At 49.2% G+C, this 22026-nt stretch overlaps 1 protein-coding gene across 2 annotated transcripts in view; it reads left to right on the top strand.

The window, feature by feature from the left end:
- The first annotated feature begins 1557 nt into the window (after positions 1–1557).
- Positions 1558–22026, top strand: part of LOC144604626 (RNA-binding protein 38-like) — a 38152-nt gene continuing 17683 nt past the window's right edge. Inside the window, exons 1-3 of one of the 2 annotated variants that reach the window (XM_078419246.1) lie at positions 1558–1835; positions 7811–7934; positions 10083–10137. In XM_078419246.1, coding sequence (XP_078275372.1) covers positions 1668–1835; positions 7811–7934; positions 10083–10137 — 347 coding nt within the window. In that variant the 5' untranslated portion in view covers positions 1558–1667. Of the gene's footprint in view, positions 1836–6056; positions 6114–7810; positions 7935–10082; positions 10138–22026 lie in introns of those variants that run through there. The other variant, XM_078419247.1, reaches the window with a different exon arrangement.

Below are 22026 nucleotides of genomic sequence, written 5' to 3'. Positions count from 1 at the left end.
TAACCTCAAATCTTGTGAATCCCTTAATATCTACAAGTGGTGAGAACACTCAGTGACTGAGCCTTCTCAGTCCTTTTAAAGGAAGAATCTCCAAGATTCTGGGTGAAGAAACATAATCTCACCTCTGTCCTGCATGGCTGGCCCCTAATGTTGAGAGTCTGATACCCCAGTTATGGATGCCCCCACCATTGGAAGCATCATCCCCCCATCTACTCCACTGTGGGAACTTTGTACCTTTCAGTACGATCTCCTCCCATACTTCCATAGGTATGCGACTCCCGGTCTGTTTAACCCCTTCTTGTAATCGCACGCCATTTCAACGATCAGTCCAGCGCACCTCCACGAGAGAAAATGTATTCTTCCTTGAGAAGGGGGGACACACTGTTCCATTTGCAGTGTCTCCGCAATTCAATATCATTGGAACAAAACAATTGGGTATTCTTCTACTCAAACCCAATAAGAAGAATTTACCTAAGGTATCACAAAATGCTGGAGTAACTCAGCCTGTCAGGCAGCATCTGGGAAAGAGGGAATGGGTGACGTTTCGGGTCGAGACCCTTCTTCGCGAACGTCACCCATTCCCTCTCTCCAGAGATGCTGCCTGACCTGCTGAGTTACTCCAACATTTTGTGATACCTTCGATTTGCACCAGTATCTGCAGTTATTTCCCTACACTAAAGTTCACCTAAAGTTGTTTGTGAGGGAGTGCGTGCTGGAGATGGAAGCATTAACGTGCCTACCCATTGGGTGTACTTCTGACAATGATGAGTGTTTGACAGCACTGGGTCTCAACTCGCTGGTGTTTAGAAGGTGGAGGGGGACCTTGTTGAAACTTACAGAATAATGAAAGGTGTGGATAGAGTGAACGTGGAAGGGATGTTTCTACTGTGGGAGAGTCTATGACCCGAGGTCACAGCCTCAGAATTAAAGAGCTCTCTTTTTAAAAAAAGGTGAGGAGGAATTTCTTTAGTCAGAGGGTAGTTAATCTGTGGAACTCATTGCCACAGAGGGCTGTGGAGGCCAAGTCAGTGGATATTTTTAAGGCAGAGATAGACAAGTTCTTGATAAGGGTTATGGGGAGAAGGCAGGAGAGTGGGATTAGGAGGCAGAGATCAGCCATGATTGAATGGCGGAGTAGACTCGACGGGCCGAATGGCCTAATTCTACTCCTATAACTTGTGACAAGAGGTGGGGGGAGGGGTGGGGGAGGTGGGGGGAGGGGTGGGGGAGGTGGGGGGGGAGGGGTGGAGGAAGGGTGGGGGGGGGTGGGGGAGGGATGGGGGGAGGTGGGGAAGGGGTGTGGGGAGGGGTGAGGACTGCGGAAACGTGCCAAGCAGCTGGCATTGCCAACGTTGCCCACTGGTCCCCGCTTTGCCAGCTCTGTCCACCCCTCGCCGAGCCCTCCCTGCCTGGGTGCCGCGCACTGGGCCGGGCCGGGCCGGGCTGGGCAAGGACTACACTTCCCACATGGCTGGCTGGCGGGGGGGGGGGCGGGTGGAGCCCAGGCCAATGGAGCGGCGCGGCGGAGAGGAGGAGCCGGGGCTCCGGCTATAAGCCCGGGTGCGGCGCGCTGGCTGCAGGCGAGGGCTGAGCTGTCGGTGTGTGAGAGAGTGAGTGTGGACATACATGGACTGCGGGCAGCCCGCTGCCTCTCCCCCGCCGGCAGCATGCACACCCTGCAGAAGGACACCACCTTCACCAAGATCTTCGTGGGCGGGCTGCCCTACCACACCACCGACTCGTCCTTAAGGAAGTACTTCGAGGTGTTCGGGGACCTGGATGAGGCGGTGGTGATCACAGACCGACAGACCGGCAAGTCCCGCGGATACGGCTTCGTAAGTACACGGGGGAGCAGCGAGGGCAGCTCACACTCACACACACTCACACACTATCTCCCACACCCACCCACACTCTCACTCACCCTCACTCTCTCACACACTCTCTCTCCCACTGCAACCCACACTCTCACCCACTCTCTCTCTCTCTCTCTCTCTCTCACCCACCCTCTCTCTCTCTCTCACCCTCCCACTCTCACCCACTCTCTCTCTCTCTCTCTCTCTCTCTCTCTCTCTCTCTCTCTCTCTCTCTCTCTCTCTCTCTCTCTCTCTCTCTCTCTCTCTCTCTCTCTCTCTCTCTCTCTCTCTCTCTCTCTCTCTCTCTCTCTCTCTCTCTCTCTCTCTCTCTCTCTCTCTCTCTCTCCCACACTCCCTCTCACACACTATCTCTCACCCATCTCGACCCATCCTCCGAGGGCAATAGCCGGGGAGGGCAAATAGTCCCGCCGGGGCGTATGTAGGGGGCTGTGGTCTTGTAGGGGGGTGGGGGCAATAACCCCAGGGAGGGCAATAGTCCAGGCCGGGGGAGGGGTGCGAGGGGGGCAACAGTGTGGCCCCCAGGGTCAATGCCCCAGGTCCGAGAAGGGCAGTTGCCGCGGGGGGCAAGTCTCGGGGGAGAGGGCATTGCCCCAGGTGACTAACGAAGCTGCCCCTCTCCTCGCCTTCTCTCCCACCGTGAGCCCCCAACCCCCTTCTCTCCCCCACCCCTGGCGCTTCTGCCCACCGCTCTGTTCCTCTCCCTGAGCTTTCACCCGTGAGCCCCTCTCTCACCCGTCCCTCTCCCCCCTCTCTACCCCACTCCCCTCTCTACCCCACCCCCCTCTCCCTCCCGCCCGCTGCACCTGCAGTCCCGCTGAAACCCAGCCTTCCTCTTTTGTTGCTGAAAGCAGAAGTAGCGGGGCAGTTTTCAACCGACGCGGCGTTTGTTTTGCGCGACTCCGGCTCTTGAAGGAAGTGCTTGAAGTCCCGGGGCAGCCGAGTGTAGGGGAGAGGGGAGGGGAGGGGAGGGGAGAGGAGGGGAGGGGAGGGGAGAGGGGAGGGGAGAGGAGGAGAGAGGAGGAGAGGAGGGGAGGAGAGGGGAGAGGAGAGGGGGGAGGGGAGAGGGGAGGAGAGGGGGGGGAGGGGAGAGGGGAGGGAGGAGAGGGGAGGGGAGGGGAGGGGGTCGGGTCCAGTCTGTCCACTCACCCCGAGGGGCAGGTGCTTGCCCCGGACAGACCGCCTCCGCCCCCGCCCGCCCTTCGCAGCTTACTGGTTCATTTTTGTACACGGAGAGGCTTATTTCCACTTGAGCAGTATTTAGAGATGCAAAAGATTGCAGTTGCTAGAAGCTGGAGCAACAAAATTTAAACTGCTGAAGGAACAGCAGGTCGGGCAGCATCCGTGGAGAGACGGGGACAGGCGACCCTTCATGACTGGAGATTGGGGGGGGGGGGGTGAGCCAAGAGTTGGCGATTGATGGGCGGATCCTGGTAAAGAGGGACTGATTTGCAGATGGGTCGGGTGGGGAGCAGGATGGTGGGGGATAGTCAAAGGCTAGGATGAGGGGAGGGGGGGGGGCAGGGGCAGGTTCTGGGGTGTCTATTCTGAATGCATTCAAGAGAGAGCTAGATAGAGCTCTTAAGGATGTATCAGGGGGTATGGGGAGAAGGCAGGAACGGGGTACTGATTGAGAATGATCAGCCATGATCACATTGGATGGCGGTGCTGGCTCGAAGGGCCGAATGGCCTCCTCCTGCACCTATTGTCTATTGAAGTTGGGGAGGAGTGGCAGTGACTGTTGGGGGAGGGAAGGTTTAGAAGTGCAGGGTCTGGGGCTGTTGGGAGGAGTGAGGGGGCAGGTTCTGGAGGAAGACCACAGGTTTGGGGACGAGTGCTGGGGTGGCACAGGGACCTGGGCATGGTGGGGGCATCAGTGAGATCAGTGGTGACTGAGCAGGGTGTTCCCAGTGCTGGGTGGTCACCGAATGTCCAGGCCATTTGCCAAACCTTTAGCAGGAGGTGTGTGGGCTTTGCGTTCCACAAGGCAGCAAGGAGATGGGGATGTCTAACTTCCCTCACAGTCCAGGCACATCACCTGTGGGAACTGATCGCATTCAAGCCCCTTGTATTGGGTGACTTTCCACAGACCAGCATCTTGTCACCATGGTTAATCCGGGATGTGATGCCTCTCAAGATAGACACAGAATGGTGGATTAACTCAGCAGGGCAGGCAGCGTCTCTGGATAGAAGGAATGGGTGGCGTTTTGGGTCGAGACCTTCCAGTCTGAAGAAGGGTCTCGACCCGAAACGTCACCCATTCCTTCCCTCCCGAGATGCTGCCTGTCCCGCTGAGTTGTTCCAGCTTTTTGTGTGTATCTTCAGTGTAAACCAACAAATACAGTTCCTTCCTCCATGCGCAATGCCTCTCACAGTGGGATAGCCAGACAAGGTGCATTGCCCAAGTTTGTGTGTGGTGAAAGACTACTGAAAAGTGACTGGCTCTGAGGAGGTAGGAGATGGCTCGAGTTAAATTGAGTCAGATGGAGAGTTACATAAAGAAGGGAGGTGGCCTGGTTGTTTGTAGTTTTCCCTCAACTGTTTGTCCAGATTTGCATAAATACGCAGATGCTGGAAAACTGAGATTAAAGCAAGAAATGCTGGGAATGCTCAGCAGGTCAAGGTGGGTCTGTGGAGGAAAACTGTTAATGTTTTGGGTCCTGCTAAGCACTTTCAGCATGTCCTGCTTTTTATTCAGTCATTCTGTTTGGGTGCAATAGGACACAGTTTGAATGAGAGGATTAGTGCATGAGAGGATTAGTGTTTCCAGTCCTAACTTCACAAAAAGCCCATGGCAAGTGGGGTTGCTTCTGACACAGTCCTGTTGCGGTAACAGCTGCACAGAAGCAAGGTGAGTCCAGTGGTGGCAGGAATTTGCATCAATGAAGAATAGTCAGGGTAAGCTGGAGTGGCTGTATGTTAGTGTACGGCAGGTGGATTTGCAGCAAGGGTCGATCAGGCCAGCGTGGGCTATTTTGTGGTTAACCAGGCACACTTAATCACCCTCCCCATTGGAGAAATTAAACTGCAAATGCTGGACTTCTCAGCAACCCATTCTCCTTCACAGTTTAGATTAGAGATATAGCGTGAAAACGGGCTGTTCGGCCCACCGAGTACACTAGTTCTATAAAACACACTAGGGAAAATGTACAGAAACCAATTAACGTACAATCCTATACGTCTTTGGGATGTGTGAGGAAGCCAGAGCACCCGGAGGAAACCCACGCGGTCACAGGGAGAATGTGCAAAGTCTGTACAGACAGCACCCCAGGCCAGGATCGAACCCGGGTCCCTGGCGCTGTAAGGCAGCTACTCTAACACTGTGCCACACATAATATAGAAACATAGAAAATAGGTGCAGGAGTAGGCCATTCGGCCCTTCGAGCCTGCACCGCCATTCAATATGATCATGGCTGATCATCCAACTCAGTAATCCCGTACCTGCCTTCTCTCCATACCCCCTGATCCCTTTAGCCACAAGGGCCACATCTAATTCCCTCTTAAATATAGCCAATGAACTGGCCTCAACTACCTTCTGTGGCAGAGAATTCCACAGATTCACCACTCTGTGTGAAAAAAAACTTTCTCATCTCGGTCCTAAAAGACTTCCCCCTTATCCTTAAACTGTGACCCCTTGTTCTGGACTTCCCCAACGTCGGGAACAATCTTCCTGCATCTAGCCTGTCCAACCCCTTAAGAATTTTGTAAGTTTCTATAAGATACTTATAGACATATATTTTTATTTCATCTTGAAAAGCAAGGAACAAAAGGCAATGGGTCTCTTAAGTTGCGGCTTTAACTCTTGCTTCTCTCTCCACGGACACTGCCTGACCCGCTGAAAGTTCCCGACTTCTCTGTTTTATTTCAGATTTGCAGCATCAGATTTCCTTTCACAGCCCCCCACTCTCTGATCTCACTTGACTTGTGCTGCCAGCTTTCACTGCTGAGACACCAAGTCACCCACACAAAGGAATGTTGTTGCTGCCTGGTTTGTTTTTGAAACTGTGAGCTTGGTATCAGCAGAGGCCAGGGCGATTCTGTGCTTCATTGATCTTTCGTTGGTGCATTTAACATTTAGAATTAAATGGTTATCAGGGACGGCTCCTGGGACAGGAGATTAGACGAGGCCCAAACTTTTTTTTTTTCTCTGCAGCAAAGTCTAAATGGTCTAATGGGCGATGAACATTGCACAGTCTCTCTCTCCATTGTTGCCTTCTCGATCACTAGTTACGCACTGCAGAGGTAAAGTGCGATTATCCTCTCCTTTTTTTAGAAGGAACTTGCACCAGAGAAAGGTTGCATTTCCCCTTGTGCTTCCCCTGTGCGATGAGACCTCCCCGAGCTCTTCCCTGCACTCTACTCCACTGTTGTAATTTAGGAGAGGTAGCAGTCAACGTTTGCACAGCAGGATCCCACAGCTGTTCTTTCTGGATCTAACCTTTTTAATGAGGTTTGACAAGACCTCCCTGCCGGATGCATTTGCTAGTGAAAAGACTACCAACAGAAGAAAATAAAATGGGGAAAAATGAAAACATTTTGCTGCTATTTGTGAAATCTGGCAAATCGCTCGCCAGCTGCCTAGTTTCTGAAATTGAAATGGGTATAAAAGTGGGGGATTGCACAAGTTGTGATAGTGATGTAAAGGCCTCGGCCTGCTCTCTCTGCTGGGGTTAGTGGCACCTTGTATGGGCTGACTAAGGCAGTCACCACTTCTGTCTTATCAGTCCCGCACAGAAGCTGTTTCTTGCATCCCAACATGCCATCCAGTGCTGTTACTAACCTTCATGAGCTGTCGATAAATCGAAGTGCTCAACCATTGGGCCTTTAGTGGAAGAGGGTAGGGTGTGACTTGGAGATTCTGCAGACCTGTTTTCATTGGATATAAGATGAGCCCAATGTCATAAATGAAGGCCACAAACAAGACAGTACCATTCAAATGAAAAATTCATAAAATAAATCATTGTCCCATTCCCAAAGTGCCTTTCTCTTCGAGTCAGAAGGATGAGGGTTCAAATGCAAAACCCTAGCTTTCCATCCAGTGCATTACTGAGATAGTGCTGGGTGCTGTTTCTTGGGCCAGCCTTGTAAATGAAGGCTCGTAATGCCCAGTTAGGCTGATGTGAATGATCCTGAAGAATTAGTCTGAAGAAGAGGGGTGGGTGAAGAGGCAGGAAGGGACATGGAAAGGGCTTTAGACTTTAGAGACACAGCATGGGAGCAGACCCTTTGGCCCACTGAGCCTGCACTGACCGATGATCACTCCATGCATGAGCCCAATCCTACACACCAGGGACAATTTACAAATGTTACAGGAGCCAATTAACCTACAAACTCTACGTCTTTGAAGTGTGGGAAGAAACCGCAGCACCCAGAGAAAACCACGTGGTCACAAGGAGAATGTATAAACTCTGTGCAGAGAGCACCCTCAGTTAGGATTGAACCCGGGTCTGTGACACTGTAAGGCAGCAACTCGACTGCTGTGCTACTATGTTGCTCTGTTGTATACCATATATACAACTCCTGAGTTGGGGGGGGGGGGGCATAGGGGGGACTGACCATTATTTCTTGCATGATCTGCACCCTTGTAACCAATCCTCTGTTCATTTATCAAAGCTGTCTGGGAGTCTACAGTGCTTCAGTGTTCCCTGAGGAAAGGAAAGGCTGTGTTTTATTTGGAGCTCTTTTTCACTGGTTGGGATTCATTTAACAATTACAACCCCTATCCCGTCTCTGCCCCAAAGCTTGGCCTATTGTCTCCCTGACACCCTGGATCGCATCGTCAGAGGTGAGACTTGGCAAGAGTGTGTGTTGTAGTACGGTTGTTCCTGGGCTGGGACAAGGGTTGCAAACTCGGGTTAGGCCTTGCCCTTCGGCATTCCTCGCCTTCGGGCTGATCAAGCCGGGACGCTGCACATCATTGACTTCTCCGTCTGTGGTAGGTCACCATGGCAGACAGGATCTCCGCGGAACGGGCATGTAAAGACCCCAATCCCATCATTGATGGCAGAAAAGCCAATGTCAACCTAGCCTACCTGGGGGCGAAGCCGAGAGCCATTCAAACGGGTGAGTAACCTGTCTCTTTACAGGGTAGCTGTTGCTCTCATTGTGTGAACCTGCTTTATAGTGTGTTCCCCTGTCAACTAAGTTGTTCTTGGAGATACCATTCCGCACTGACCAAGTGGACCTATTATCCTCCGCACCCACCCCTCTCCATGACATGGGGCCCTCGCATCATCTGAAGGCTAACTTTTTCTAAATACGATACATTTTTCTTCATGTCTTTGGGATTAAGGAGGCAGGGTAGTGGATTCTAAGGCCCAGCCACACCCTGGCCACACTCTCATCTCACTGCTAACGTTGGGAAGAAGGTTCGGGAGCCTGAGAACCATGCCTTCTGGTTCAGGAGCAGCTTCCTGCCATCAATCACCAGGCCCTTGAACCACCCTGCACAACCCTCCTTCGCCATCGATCCACTGTGGGCTTTGTACTATGGACATCGGTTTGCACTATTATGGTTACCTAGTTATTCCCCTTAACTGTATCTGTACACTGGGCGGCTTGATTGTAGAGCATATGGTATCGGGGGGAGGGTATTGACATGGATAGAAAATTGGCTGGCAGACAGGAAGCAAAGAGTAGGGATTAACGGGTCCCTTTCAGAATGGCAGATAGTGATTAGTGGGGTGCCGCAAGGCTCGGTGCTGGGACCGCAGCTATTTACATTAATGATTTAGATGAAGGAATTAAAGGTGACATTAGCAAATTTGCAGATGACACAAAGCTGGGTTGCACTGTGAACTGTGAAGAGGATGCTAGGAGGATGCAAGGTGACTTGGACAGGTTGGGTGAGTGGGCAGATGCAGTATAATGTGGATAAATGTGAGGTTATCCTTTTTGGTGGCAAGAGCAGGAAGGCAGATTATTATCTGTGTGGTGTCAAGTTAGGAAAAGGGGCAGTACAATGAGCCCTGGGTGTCCTTGTACATCAGCCACTGAAAGTAAGCATGCAGGTACAGCAGGCAGTGAAGAACGCCAATGGAATGTTGGCCTTCATAACGAGAGGAGTTGAGTATAGGAGCAAAGAGGTCCTTCTGGAGTTGTACAGGGCCCTGGTGAGACCGCACCTGGAGTATTGTGTGCAGTTTTGGTTTCCTAATTTGAGGAAGGACATTTTTGCTATTGAGGGAGTGCAGCGTAGGTTCATGAGGTTAATTCCCGGGATGGTGGGACTGTCATATGATGAAAGAATGGAGCAACTGGGCTTGTATTCACTGGAATTTAGAAGGATGAAAGGGGATCTTATAGAATCAGATAAAACTATTAAGGGTTTGGACATGCTAGATGCAGGAAACATGTTCCTGATGTTGGGGGAAGTCCAGAACCAGGGGCCACAGTTTAAGAATAAGGCACAGGCCATTTAGAACTGAGATGAGGAAAAACATTTTCACCCAGAGAGTTGTGAATTTGTGGAATTCTTTGCCTCAGAAGGCAGTCAAGGCCGATTCACTGGATGCATTCAAAAGAGAATTAGTTAGAGCTCTTGGGGCTGGTGGAATCAAGGGATATGTGGAGAAAGCAGGAACAGGGTACTGATTGTGGATGATCAGCCATGATCGCACTCAATGGCGGTGTTGGCTCGAAGGGCCAATGGCGGCCTCCTCCACCTATTGTCTATGTATCTAAGTATATCTTTTTGCTGAATGGATAACAAGCAACAAAAGCTCTTCACTGTACCTCGGTACATGTGACAACAATAAACTAAACAATAGCTGACAATTTATTGTATTATTGTCCACTTGTTATTTGGGTTATTGTGCCTGTAAAGCTGTAACAAGTAAAAATGTCATTGTTCTGTTCTTAGTGATTGTGATAATGAAACATTTGTCGCTCTCTTGACTCTCGATGAGGCCTTGTACCTCTGACCCTTGCAGCCTGTCAGCTGAGGAAGAAGGACCAGGCAGCACTAACATGGCTGAGACAGTGAGGAGGCTGGGGGCATTGGCTCAGCTGCCGACTATATTGGGTTGGAGGTAGACACAAAATACAGGAGTAACTCAGCGGGACAGGCAGCATCCTTGGAGAGAAGGAATGGGTGACGTTTAGGGTCGAGACCCTTCTTCAGACTTTATTGGGTTTATCTACACTTGCCTCAGGCACTTCCTCCTCCTCTTTTCACACAATTTACTTGGCTTCAATCTGTTTTACTTCCAGGGTTTGCTTTGGGCATCCAGCAGATTCACCCAGCTCTGATGCAGCGTCCTCTTGGGTAAGAAAGAAAAATGATTGCATTATAAATTACTCCTTGAACCAAAGTCTTGCATTTATATACTGCCTTTCCATCCCACAACCTGAACTTGGAAGTGAGTGTGCTCGTCCCGGGTGACAGCTAACCAGTGAGAAGTTTGTCCTTGTTGGGCTAAACCTGGGCTCTCCCTGGCTCATGAGATGAGCTGAAGACATCCATCCCTGGATCACAGTTCTGTCCAGCCATCCAGTCGCCTTCTCTGTGACCCCTGGTGTTTTCGCAGCAGAACTCTCCATCTTACTATTGATAGGTTCGGGTGCATCCTCCCGTTTGATCCCTGCCCTGCTCTTACCTACAGATCTCTCTGCCTGTCTAGCTCCCTGTGTGGAATACCTTTATAGGACCCAATGCTAGATGCAATTTGGTTTTCTGTCTTTGGTTTGCACCATTGCATTGTGATCCACATACTGACAACACGTGATCAATGTTTTTATGTCTGAGGCTTGTGAACATGCATGTGCACATGCGCACACACATGTACTCACCCACTCTGCCTCGCACACATTCACGTCTCGCACACATTACACAGATCCACACATGCACCTGCACTTGTGCATGGCCGCATGCACGTCAGGGACTCTTCCTTGCCTGGCCCATGGTTGGGGTGATGAACATATGGGCGATATACTGGCCCTCTTTAAGAAATTTATGTTGTTTGAGCTGGTGAATGAAAGACGTTTGTGTATGTTTACACCTGTAAAACTCTGTGTAGTGCCATGTCCTTGTGTAGGATTGGGTTGCTGACCTTGAATCCTGCCCACACCCCTATGTGCTAAAGAACTTCAGGGCCTGAGTGGAGTGATCTGAATGCCCATTCCCAGGGTAATCGTCTGTTCTGAGCGTTGTTTGGATGAGTTCACACTGAACTGAATCTTTCACATCGCATTAAATTGCTGGTCAGAAGGAATGTACAGACTGAATTCTGTATTGCTTTGCAAGAGAGTTTATTGTGTGTTTGTCTAATCAATTCTCGCTTCCTTTATATTGTGCTCTTTATCAAAAGCTTTAAATCCATTGCTCTCCCTCTGTCTGGCTACTGTGGATGATATTCTGCATATTGACACACTGGAGTCTGAGGCAGTGAGCTGTTCTAATCGGGATGGCCCCCGGTTTCTGCATGCTCTAACTCAAACCTGTAGCTTTAATAATCGCAGGAAGTAGCACAGCCAGTGAGCTTAAACTCACTAGGCATTGTATTAATAGATCATATTTCCTTCTCCCTTCAGTCTCTAGGCCTTTAAAACACACGTGCAATTTCAACAACTGATCTTTCCCTCCAACATGCAGAGTGCGTTATGGTTTGTCATCAAACCCAACCTTCAGGGGCAAGTTGTCTCCCAGTGTGGCTGTTCAAGGCTTCTTATTTACCTTGCCTTCAGAGTGCTATTACTTACTCAGCTTGAGTTGTACTGTGCCAAGTCTGCCTTGCTTTTATTCCTGGGGTCTTGCTGTTGACTGGAGGTGAGGTTTGGCAGAATGAGTCTGTCCTTTGAGATCATCCTCACCCTGTCTAGGACAGAGTGGAACCAGAGTGTGGAGGCGAAGAGGTCACAGGTTGCTGCTGTTGGAGAGGCTAAGGGAAAGCTCTTGTTATTGGGGTATCTGGGACCCTTCCTGTGCGTTTTTATTTCCCCTACATAATGACTCACCAATAATTTAAGTGTATTTTCTTTTAGATATCTTTTTGATCAGGGCCAGAGCTGAATTTGTCACATCTGTGGAGTAGATTTGATGCAGGGGTGAGCTGAGAGGGTGAGCAGGCAATCCTGTTGCCCCAAGTGGTGTGTTTTATACCATTCTGGAAGATTCCTGGGAGAATTTTTGGATTGGGACTCTATGATTGTTAATTCAGGTATAAGGGTAGATGGTCCACCATTTTGGTTATCCAAACCAAGCCAGTTAATTACTCCTGAGTTCTGAATGCTACAATAGGACAGATGCAGGATGGTTGTTTATGCTGTGGAGCCATGATTGAACGGCAGAGTAGATTTGATGGGCAGAATGGCCTAATTCTGCTCCTATCACTTATGAACACCACCATATGGAGGTTCTTTGAAAATCGCACACCATTTTGATATGGAGATGTTTTGCCAGTCCTGATACTGGGTCTGAATTCTGGAACTCTCTCCTCAGCTGCACTGAAGGTGAAGGGGAAAAGATTTAATAGGAATCTGAGGGGTAACTTTTTCACACAAAGGGTGGTGGGTGTATGGAACAAACTGCCAGAGGAGGTAGTTGAGGCTGGGACTATCCCAATGTTTAAGAAACAGTTAGACAGGTTTTGAGGGATATGGACCAAATGCTGGCAGGTGGGACTAGTGTTGGCCACTGTGGGCAAATTGGGCTGAAGGGCCTGTTCTACACTATCACTCTACGCACTGTCAGAGCATCTTCGTGGTAAGACAGTTTTAGTGCATGGCAGTACTGAGCACCAACTTCTCAAAGGCACTTGAGGATGGGCAATAAATGGTGCGTTGCCAGTGAAGTCCAGAACATAAAGTTTTTAAAAAAGGGGTTGATTTGTCTGCTCTGAAATAAATGATTTGGAAATAATTTGTAGACCCTATAGTATTTTGTGGCATCAACAAAACGTAAGAGTTACATTGTCTGTTGTCGGTACCTATGGCCATTAAACACACTTGGCATTTTGGGGTGGGTCTGAAGAAGGGTCCTGGTCCGAAATGTCGTTTTGTCCCGAGATGCTGCCTGACCTGCTGAGCAACTGCACATTTTATGTCTATCTTTGGTACAACCCAGCATCCGCAGGTCCTTTTTAAGGTTTTGCTGTGCTCCTGGTATAGTCTCACCAATTGTTCACGTTGTGTATGTCACCCGAAGGTAAAGGAAGTAGTTTTGCATTTGGCGTTAGTGCAGCCAAAGCCACAATTGCCATGGAAATGAGCTGGCAAGCCCTATGATCACGGAAGTGTTGCATATAGCGAGACGAGGGTTGAGTTTCACAGACACTCGGGTTGAAGTCTAAGTTTGTTTGTTTCTTCGAATCTGTTTGTCCAATGTAAAACCAGGAGTACCAGGGGGACAGAGCTGTGTAAAACCAGGAATACTAGGGAATACCCAGCAGGTCAGGCTGCAACTATGGAGAGAGTCACTGCCCTGGGTTGATGGCTCTCCTAAGAACTGGGAAAAGCAGAGACATAAAATAAATAAGGAAAGTGGGTGAGGGGGAGGTATCCTGAGAGACTGGATTGCTTTGGGGGGGGGGGGAGGAGATTAAGTGATAAAATGAATGATGGTGCAAGACAAGTGGAGTTTATTTCTTGATCTAATTTCATTCAATTTAAAGCAGCGCTATCATTGAATTGCGTGCATTACTCAGACCTTTTTCTTCTTCACTCCTTCACCTTGCTCTGCCTAGTTACTCATTGTAACAGTTGGTAATGCATCCTTCCTGATGTGTTAACTTGTGAATAATTTGTGTGTGTGGGCAGTACTCTGCTTCTAAAGTTTGTTTCCTTTGGAGCCATTAATGCTGTGATCCTTGCAAGCATTTTTACCCGAGCAAAATGCTTTTTTGGTTCCGTTGAAAGGTTGTGGATCTGACCCAATTCTCTTGCCCTAACAAATGCTGACTGACTTGTTGAACATTTCCTGGTTTAATTTAATTTTAAGCATCTGGGATGGAGTTTGGCCATTTTGATTCAGGCGCCTGGCAGATGCTGTTGTAACGTTCCTGTAGAAATGTTTTGGTGAATCTTTTCATGGCCTGTATTCTCCAGCACGAGTCAAAGATTTGCTTCATTCCGCCCAGCTACAGCTTGTGTTTACAGTTTCAATGACAGAATTGCAATGAAATCTGGGCCGATTTTGAAAAAAAGTAAAGCCCATGCTAGATGTCTATAATTGGATCCAGAAGCTGGGGTCTCCTGATAATATAGAAGGACTATACAATTTTACATAGGAGGACATTTGGCCCACTACGACTGTGTTGGACAATCCAAAAGTAATCTGGCTGTCCCATTTTCTTCCAACTTCACCATATCTCCTTTTTTTGTTTGCATTTTCACCCTTTTGCAGTTGAATTGCCTGTCTAAAACACTCTGTACAATTGTTCAATGCCGAGTGTGGTATTATAATTTAAAAATAGTTGTTTCTTTGTTGCTGACTCCACACCAGGTAAAATAATATTTCTGTGCCCTGATTAATTCAAAGGAAGAAATCGCCAATTAAATCTTTTAGAAGGACACACAAAGCTGGAGTAACTCAGCAGGTCAGACAGCATCTCTGGAGAAAAGGAATAGGTGGCGTTTTGGGTTGAGACTGATCAATTAAATCTTGTCGGCACTCTCTCTCTCTCTCTTTGCTGATGATGAATGTAATAATAGTCTCATTATCTTGTCTCGCCTTGCATTATGAAGTGGAATTCCTAGCATCACTTGTGCACTGCATATTATATCGTGCACCCTCTGTAACTTTGATGTCTTTTCCATAATGGTGGAAGGCACTGCTATAACTGGCCTAAATTGATTCTGACTTTTTAAATCTTGTACTCCTTGGAACCCATTCATGGCAAAGCTAGGATTAAGAATAGGAAGTAGTTAAATTCAGGATTGGTTTGATACCTAACAAGAATTTAAAAAGAAATGACTCGGAAGTGACTCCCTCGGGACTCCAGGTTTTTCTTTTTCTTTCTTTCTTCTGCTTTTTCTTTTTCCTTCTTTTGAACGGGGGGGGGGTGGGGGGGGGTGGGGGGAGGGGAGAAAATACAGAACAATACGTGTATAATCGAAGTTATAGGTCAGTGACTATTGTTTACTAAGGAATGTAAAATGTATAACGTATGGGTTCTGTTAAAACTTAAATAAAATATTAAAAAAATAAAAAATAAAAAAAATCTTGTATTCCTAATTACAAAGTAAGATGTTGCAGGCATTTTATTTAATGAATGTATCTTCAAACATCACTTTTTTTTGGGGGGGGGGGAGGGGTGAGAGAAAGAAATTGCAGGCAACACTGAGCAGGTCGGGAAGCAGAAACAGTTAACATTTCATCAAAATTGGACCACAGGTCATTGAGACTCCCTCCACTGGTGCTCCCTGAGCTGATAGACAATAGACAATAGGTGCAGGAGGAGGCCATTCGGCCCTTCGAGCCAGCACCGCCATTCAATGTGATCATGGCTGATCATTATCATGGACGATGATACTGTCTTGATCATGGTACTTGGTTGTCACATGTACCTAGGAACAGTTAAAATCTTTGCATACAATCCATCAAGATTGTACTATAGATAAGCACAATCCTGGGTATGTGCACCGATTGTAGTGTAATATCAGACTTCACTGAGACTACACACAGAGTTGCCACATTTCTGGCACCAACAAAGTTCTGAAGAGTGCAGTCTTACCCTGGTCTTAAAAGTCCATTGTCCTGGCGGCACCAAACTTGTCCTCCGCCATCTTGAACACACCGCCATTTCTCCACCATCGCAGTCCTCCTCACCGGTTCCTGGTCTTCGGGGAAGAACAGGAGACAAGCCTTGGCTAATCTATTCTCTCCGTACCACTGCTGCATTAACCCCTTGTTTCCTTTAATATCCACATAGCTGTGGGTCTTAAGGTCTAGTTGCAGCTATGAATCCTAACTACCACCGCACTGAAGATTCCCTGAAGCTCCCAAATTGCAGGTAGTAGCACGAGAGGCAACAATATGAATGCATTGTCCTCTGGTCCAGAAATTTGTTTGCAGTGACCAGTTGAAGGGCAGAGATCACAGGCTATCAGGCATCTCCACAACTCTCTACATGGGTCTCCCCATTCATCTGGTGCTCTCCAGCCTTGGGGAGTCACTGCTCTGCAATCGGCCAAACAGATACGTCTGAAGTGTCAGTAGACCCTTGTGTTAAGGTTGCAGCCTGACCACAAATGGCCTTTGGCTCTGCATGTTATTTGTGGCTCTCTAATCCACGTGTTATTTTGAGGAGGATGGAAATGACATTGCCTTGGGTTGAGGAAAGCGTTTGGTTAGATGTCGGTGAGTTTTGCTTGGTTACTGCCATGTTCAATGTGGTTTATGATTGGAATTTCTCCCACTCTGTGGCAAGTTGGTGCACTGGACAACTCCAACAGCCCCTCCTTATCCTTGCTGCCTTGCATTCCTGATGCCAGGGGTATGAGGAGCCCATCTTGCACCTCTCTTCCGCCGGCATTCTGAGAGGTCCTAATATCCTTTCCTCCCTATTCATTTCCTTTGTTCTCTTTTGCTTGCTCTTTCCCTTTCGTTTTCCCCCTTCCCTTGTTTCTGGATGCTAAGTATGAAGAAAGCTCTCGGCCAACTGAGACTGTTTTTGGAGGGTGGGGGAGCTTGGTGGAGGGTGAGGTGGTGTGAGCCTCTGCTGTTTATAGCTACTGTGCTCTTGTAACCAGGAATTCATTGGGTTGTGTGTGGGGGTCTTTGTTGGGGAGGATCGTGTCTTTCCAACAAGACTGATGTTGAAATAAATATCATCTGGGAGATGACAGTGCGTTGTTGGCATGGTTGCAACCTAGCATATGGAACAGGCCATTCATGCCATTGTTGGTTCTTTGGTAGCCCTGTCCTGGCCTTGCCTCATGGCTTTGCCAATCTGGAATAGCTGTCTGATGCTTGATTCATGGAGTGATTGCTGGACCATGTTGAGTAGATGGCACAGTGTATCAACCCGGCTTGTTGAGGACGGTAGTTTGCCTGTCCCTATTCCTGGCCTCCATCCAGAGTCCCCCAGCTGTCCTTCCAGGTGAGACAGAGGTTCACCTGTACCTCTTCTACCCTCGTCTACTGCATCTGGTGTTCACGATGTTGCTTCCTGTATATCAGTGAGACTAAGTGCAGACTCGGTGCCTGTTTGGCTGAACACTTGCACTTGGTCCGCCTAAATACAATACAATACAATACAATATATCTTTATTGTCATTGTACCCAGGGGTACAACGAGATTGGGAATGCGCCTCCCATACGATGCAATAATTTAAGTAATTAACAGCAACCCAACGAAACGAAACAATTGTAACAGTTTTTAGACAGGGTAAAGTGCAAGTTGATCTATGCGTTGTGGCCATCCGGCTCAGCAGGACCGGTTCATAGCAGCTATGGCCCTGGGGATGAAGCTGTTCCTGAGTCTGGAAGTGCGGGCGTAGAAGGCCTTGTATCGTCTGCCCGATGGAAGGAGTTCGAACAGACTGTTGCAGGGGTGTGAAGAGTCTTTGTGGATGCTGGTGGCTTTTCTGAGGCATCGTGTGTTGTAGATGCCCTCCAAGTCTGGTAGCTGTGTTCCGATGGCCCTCTGAGCTCTATGGACTACCCGCTGTAGAGCTTTCCTTTCTGCCTCCGTGCAGCTGAGGTACCACACAGGGATGCCATGCGTTAGGATGCTCTCTATGGTGCAGCGGTAGAAGGTCGTCAGCAGCTGTTGGGGTAGACCAGACTTTTTCAGTGTTCTTAAGTAGAACAGTCTTTGTTGTGCCTTCTTGACCAGCGCAGCAGTGTTATTGGACCATGTTAGGTCCTCCGAAATGTGAGTGCCCTACTGGATCTGCCGGTTACTAACCATTTTAACTCCTCTTCCCGTTTCTATACTGACCTTTCTGCTCTGAGTCCTCCCTATTGCCAATGCGAGGCCATGTGCAAACTGGAGGAACAACACCTTGTGTTCCACTTGGGTATGAACATTGAACATCCCAATGGTATGAACATATAGTTCTCTAGAATTGGAGAATTCAAGCTCTCTCCTCCCCTTCATCCCCCACCCCACCTTTCCTCATGTTGAAGCCAGTGAAAGGATGTCCCTACCTTCCTTGGCTTGGTCAGCAATGTGAATGTACACCATGTGTAGCTGATCACTAGAGAGGTTGCGGAGCGATCAGCAGTTCATTTCCTACCGTCAAACATTGATTGCAATTCGGCTGTCTGTCTAAATGTCTTTCCACCTCTCACTTAGTTGTTGAGGTGGGTGAAGGATACTGATAGTTCAGTTTAGTTTATTGTCACATGTACTGAGGTACAGTGAAAAGCTTTTGTTGCGTGCTGACCAGCCAGTGGAAAGACAATACATAATTACAATCGAACCATTAGTGTACAGATATATGATAAGGGAATGACATTTAGTGCAAGGTAAAGCCAGTAAAGTCCAATCATCGATAGTCCGAGGTTCCCCAATGAGGTAGATAGTAGTCCAGGACTGCTCTTTGGTTGCGGTGGGATTGTTCAGTTATCTGATAATAGCTGAGAAGAAACTGTTCCTGGTAGTTGCTCCCCTTTATACAACAGCACAAACAGAATTACCCCAATGAGTTCCTCAGGATTCCAACAAAGGCGACCAAACCACCTGCCCCAGGTAAACATTTTTTTATTGCTTCTTGCCTCTGATTGTGGTGACTGGTCCCCCTGATTCCTGACACTGACCTGGTGTGTGTTGTGTTTGCTGTGCTGGTGTCATTGGTGAACCAGTGGGCATGGGAGGTAAAACAATATTTGGCAGCCTGGGAACCCACTCTGGCACCTGTGATCGGATGTGAAATGAAAATGAGATGCTGGAAATATGCAGCAGGTCAGGAAGCATCTGTGGAGGAAGAAACAGTTAATGTTAAAGGTGGAAAGAAGAGAGGAGATGACTGAGAGAGGATGGAGACTGAGGTGTGCCAGTGTTCCTGTGCCTTTGGTGTTGTGTGAAAGATGGAAGTTAATGCTTGTCAATTAATACCGATCTCTCTAGTCACCAGTAGACAATAGGTGCAGGAGTAGGCCATTCGGCCCTTCGAGCCAGCACCGCCATTCAATGTGATCATGGCTGATCATTCTCAATCAGTAGTTTAGACCACCTCGTGCCCTTCAGAGCCTGATGGTCATGTGTCTGACCCGCTTAAGTGCCATCCCTAAATCTGTAGGAATGTCCTCTCCTCTGTCATCGCTTGGTGGTGAAGGCTTCAAATTTCACTTGAGAACCTGTAGTCTAATCCTGTGAACGAGTTATACAGGCACACTCCCCACAACTCTGAGTCTCGACGAAACAATGGGGATGGTCCTGTGCCCCCGGTCCCAGTCTGCCATCCCCAGGTTGGTCTCGTGCCCCTCCCCTCACATTGCCTGGACCACCAGGACTCTCCTTCAATGTGCGCCCAACCCCAGCCCCATGGTCGGAGTTGTGGAGTAGGCTTGCTGGGCCAAATGGCCTACTTCTGCTCTAATGACTTACGAGGCCCTCATCCCTTCCCCAACCCCCTAATGACTTACGAGGCCCTCATCCCTTCCCCAGCCACCTATTCCTTCCTCTGCTGTCTCCCCAGTCCCACTGCTCATGCCTCTCCTCACTGAGGGTTTTGACTGCCACCTTTGTTCTGGCTGTGGTTGAAGTCCAATTGGGCCGGAGACCGCTGAAAAGGGCACTGCACTGGATTGCAAGGCCTAGGGTGCAATGGGCATTGGTGAAGGTAATGACCAGGACCCTCTGTCATTCTGCCCTGCTCGTCACTCCCGTCTGATGCAACTGGACTCCTTTGGGCATGTTCTACTGCACTCAGGATACACACGTTGACCCCCAGCCCTGGAGAGGGAGCAGCCCCTAATGTAAGCTCGCTAGGCCAGGCATTTCCCTCTGGCTCCTGCACCATCAGGCACCCTGTGTGGTGTAAATTAAACCTCGTGCAAGGGGTGTTTCCACTGACATAGTGTGGCCAGTAATTGTGCTGTGCAGGCCAGGGCACTTGGGTGATTGACCTTTCATAGAGTTAAATTGCACAGTGAGTTCCCACCTCATTCCATTATATCCATAACCTACATCATTCACGATACAATCCATTCTCCATGGACTAGTGCTGCTAGTTATCCTATCTTCATGCTTCCACCTATCCCTTCCCCTTAGTGCTCCTTCACCCTCCTGTCCTTCCTCTCTCCCGCCCCCATCTCCTCATTGCTTTCTCACCCTCCCTTCACCCTTCCTCGTTTTCCTTCCATTTCCCTTTGCTATCTGCCCCTTCACCGTGCTCCCTCGCTCTCCCCTTCCTCTTCACTGTGCTTCCTCGCTGCACCCCCTTGCTCTCCCCTCCCCCTTCAGCACTGCCCCTCGCTCTCCCCACCCCCTTACCCCCCCCCCCCCACCACAATTTTCTGTTGCGTGCTCTCCCGTCCCCCAACCCGTCTCCTCATTCTCCTCATGCTCCTCTGCTTGGAGTCCGATCCCTGAGAACCCCTGGCCTGGTCTCTGGGACATCTGTTGTTTATTCCCTGTCAACACCATCCGTCGGCCTCCTCTCAAGTGGATTGGCAATTCCTCCTGACTCTCGTTGAAAGGTCGGTGCGACCTTGCTGGTGTACGCTGCAGTGGTCTGTGGAACCAGGGGCCTTCAGTTCAGGATCCGTACAATGCAGTCGCTTATTATCAAGACTTTTATTCATCATTTATTTATCATTTGACAAGGACATGTTTTCCCATGTTATTGATTGTCTGAGGGCAATGACTTGTACAGTCATTGTGTCCTGCAGTCCGGAAACAGGCCCTTCAGCCCATTGAGTCCACACTGACCATCAACCACGCACTTGCACTCATCCCATTTTGCTCTAGCTACGTTCCCCTCGGCTTCCCTCAAACTCCTCCTCACCTGCGTACGAGGGAGCATTTTGTTGTGGCTCCTTAACCTATGGCACCAATTTGTTCCGTGGAAAGACACTGGTGCACCTGGAGGACAAGTGAGCGGTTACAGGGAGAATGTGCAAACAACACACAGTCAGCACTGGAGGTCAGGATTGAACCAGGGTCACTGCAGCAGTGAGGCTGTGGCTGTACTAGTACATCGTTGATCCACCCTGCTTGGTGTGACCTTGCCCCTCTCAGCCGGGCGGCATTCTGTGCGAGGTTCATGTCGTCATTGGACAGGGTGAGCCCACCACCCTCCCCTCCCCTCCTCTTGTTTCGCTAGTGGTAGGTTTGATCAACATTGCCAACTTCCAGGTGCTTCGCAACAGGCTTGGGGCCATAAACCAGTCACCATGGGCAGACATGAGAAATCACAGAACCAATGTCATTCCCAAGTGACCAGAGCATGTGGTTTATTGAAGGTTTTGAGATAGGTTGGAGCGAGGGGCTGATTGGGTACGGGTTGTCCACACTGCTCTGCAGAATGTTGAGCTGATCCCAGCCAACCCTGATTCCGCCCACCTGGGTAAACGCGCCAGGTTTTGCAGTGAGAGCTTCGCCTCGACGCCAGTATCCTAGTGCAGTGAGGGGGGGGAAGGGGGAGGCAGTGAGGGGGTGTTCCACTCCTAGTGTAGTGAGAGGGGGTGGCAATGAGGGGGTCTTCCACTCCTAATGTAGTGAGGGGGGGGAAGGGGGGTGGCAGTGAGGGGTGTTCCACTCCTAGTGTAGTGAGGGGGGGGGGGGGGAAGGGGGGTGGCAGTGAGGGGGGTCTTCCAGCCACTTGTTTTGGGGTTCTACTTCACTCCAGTCCCTGACACCCGGAGCTTGCTTTTGTAAAGAACCGCTGAGCTGCTTTATTTACGGCTGAGGCTGTTTATTGAGGAGCCAGTTTGTGGGACAGACAATCTGTGGGAACAATGGTGTTCTTATTGTCCAAGGAATGGACAATGCCTCAACATGAAATAATGCAAATGCAATCACTTGTAAACATAATGCTTTCGAGATACAGCACGGAAACTGGCCCTTTGGTTCACTGAGTCCGCGCCGGCCAAATGCTCCTAGCAGGCTGGCTTTACAAACTTTACGTAATGTTTTTAAAACTTGATGATGGGGGCATTTTAAACCTGATGCTTCAGGTCTGTGAAACCTGACGCTGGTGGGGATGAATGGCCCGGGTGGTGATTGGGAGCATCCCTGTGTACTGTTTTGTCCTGCTAATTGTTGAG

Source organism: Rhinoraja longicauda, chromosome 22, assembly GCF_053455715.1.
Source record: "Rhinoraja longicauda isolate Sanriku21f chromosome 22, sRhiLon1.1, whole genome shotgun sequence".
Taxonomy (NCBI): domain Eukaryota; kingdom Metazoa; phylum Chordata; class Chondrichthyes; order Rajiformes; family Arhynchobatidae; genus Rhinoraja; species Rhinoraja longicauda.
Note: the sequence above shows the minus strand (reverse complement) of the source record. Positions and strands in the feature narration are given on the sequence as shown.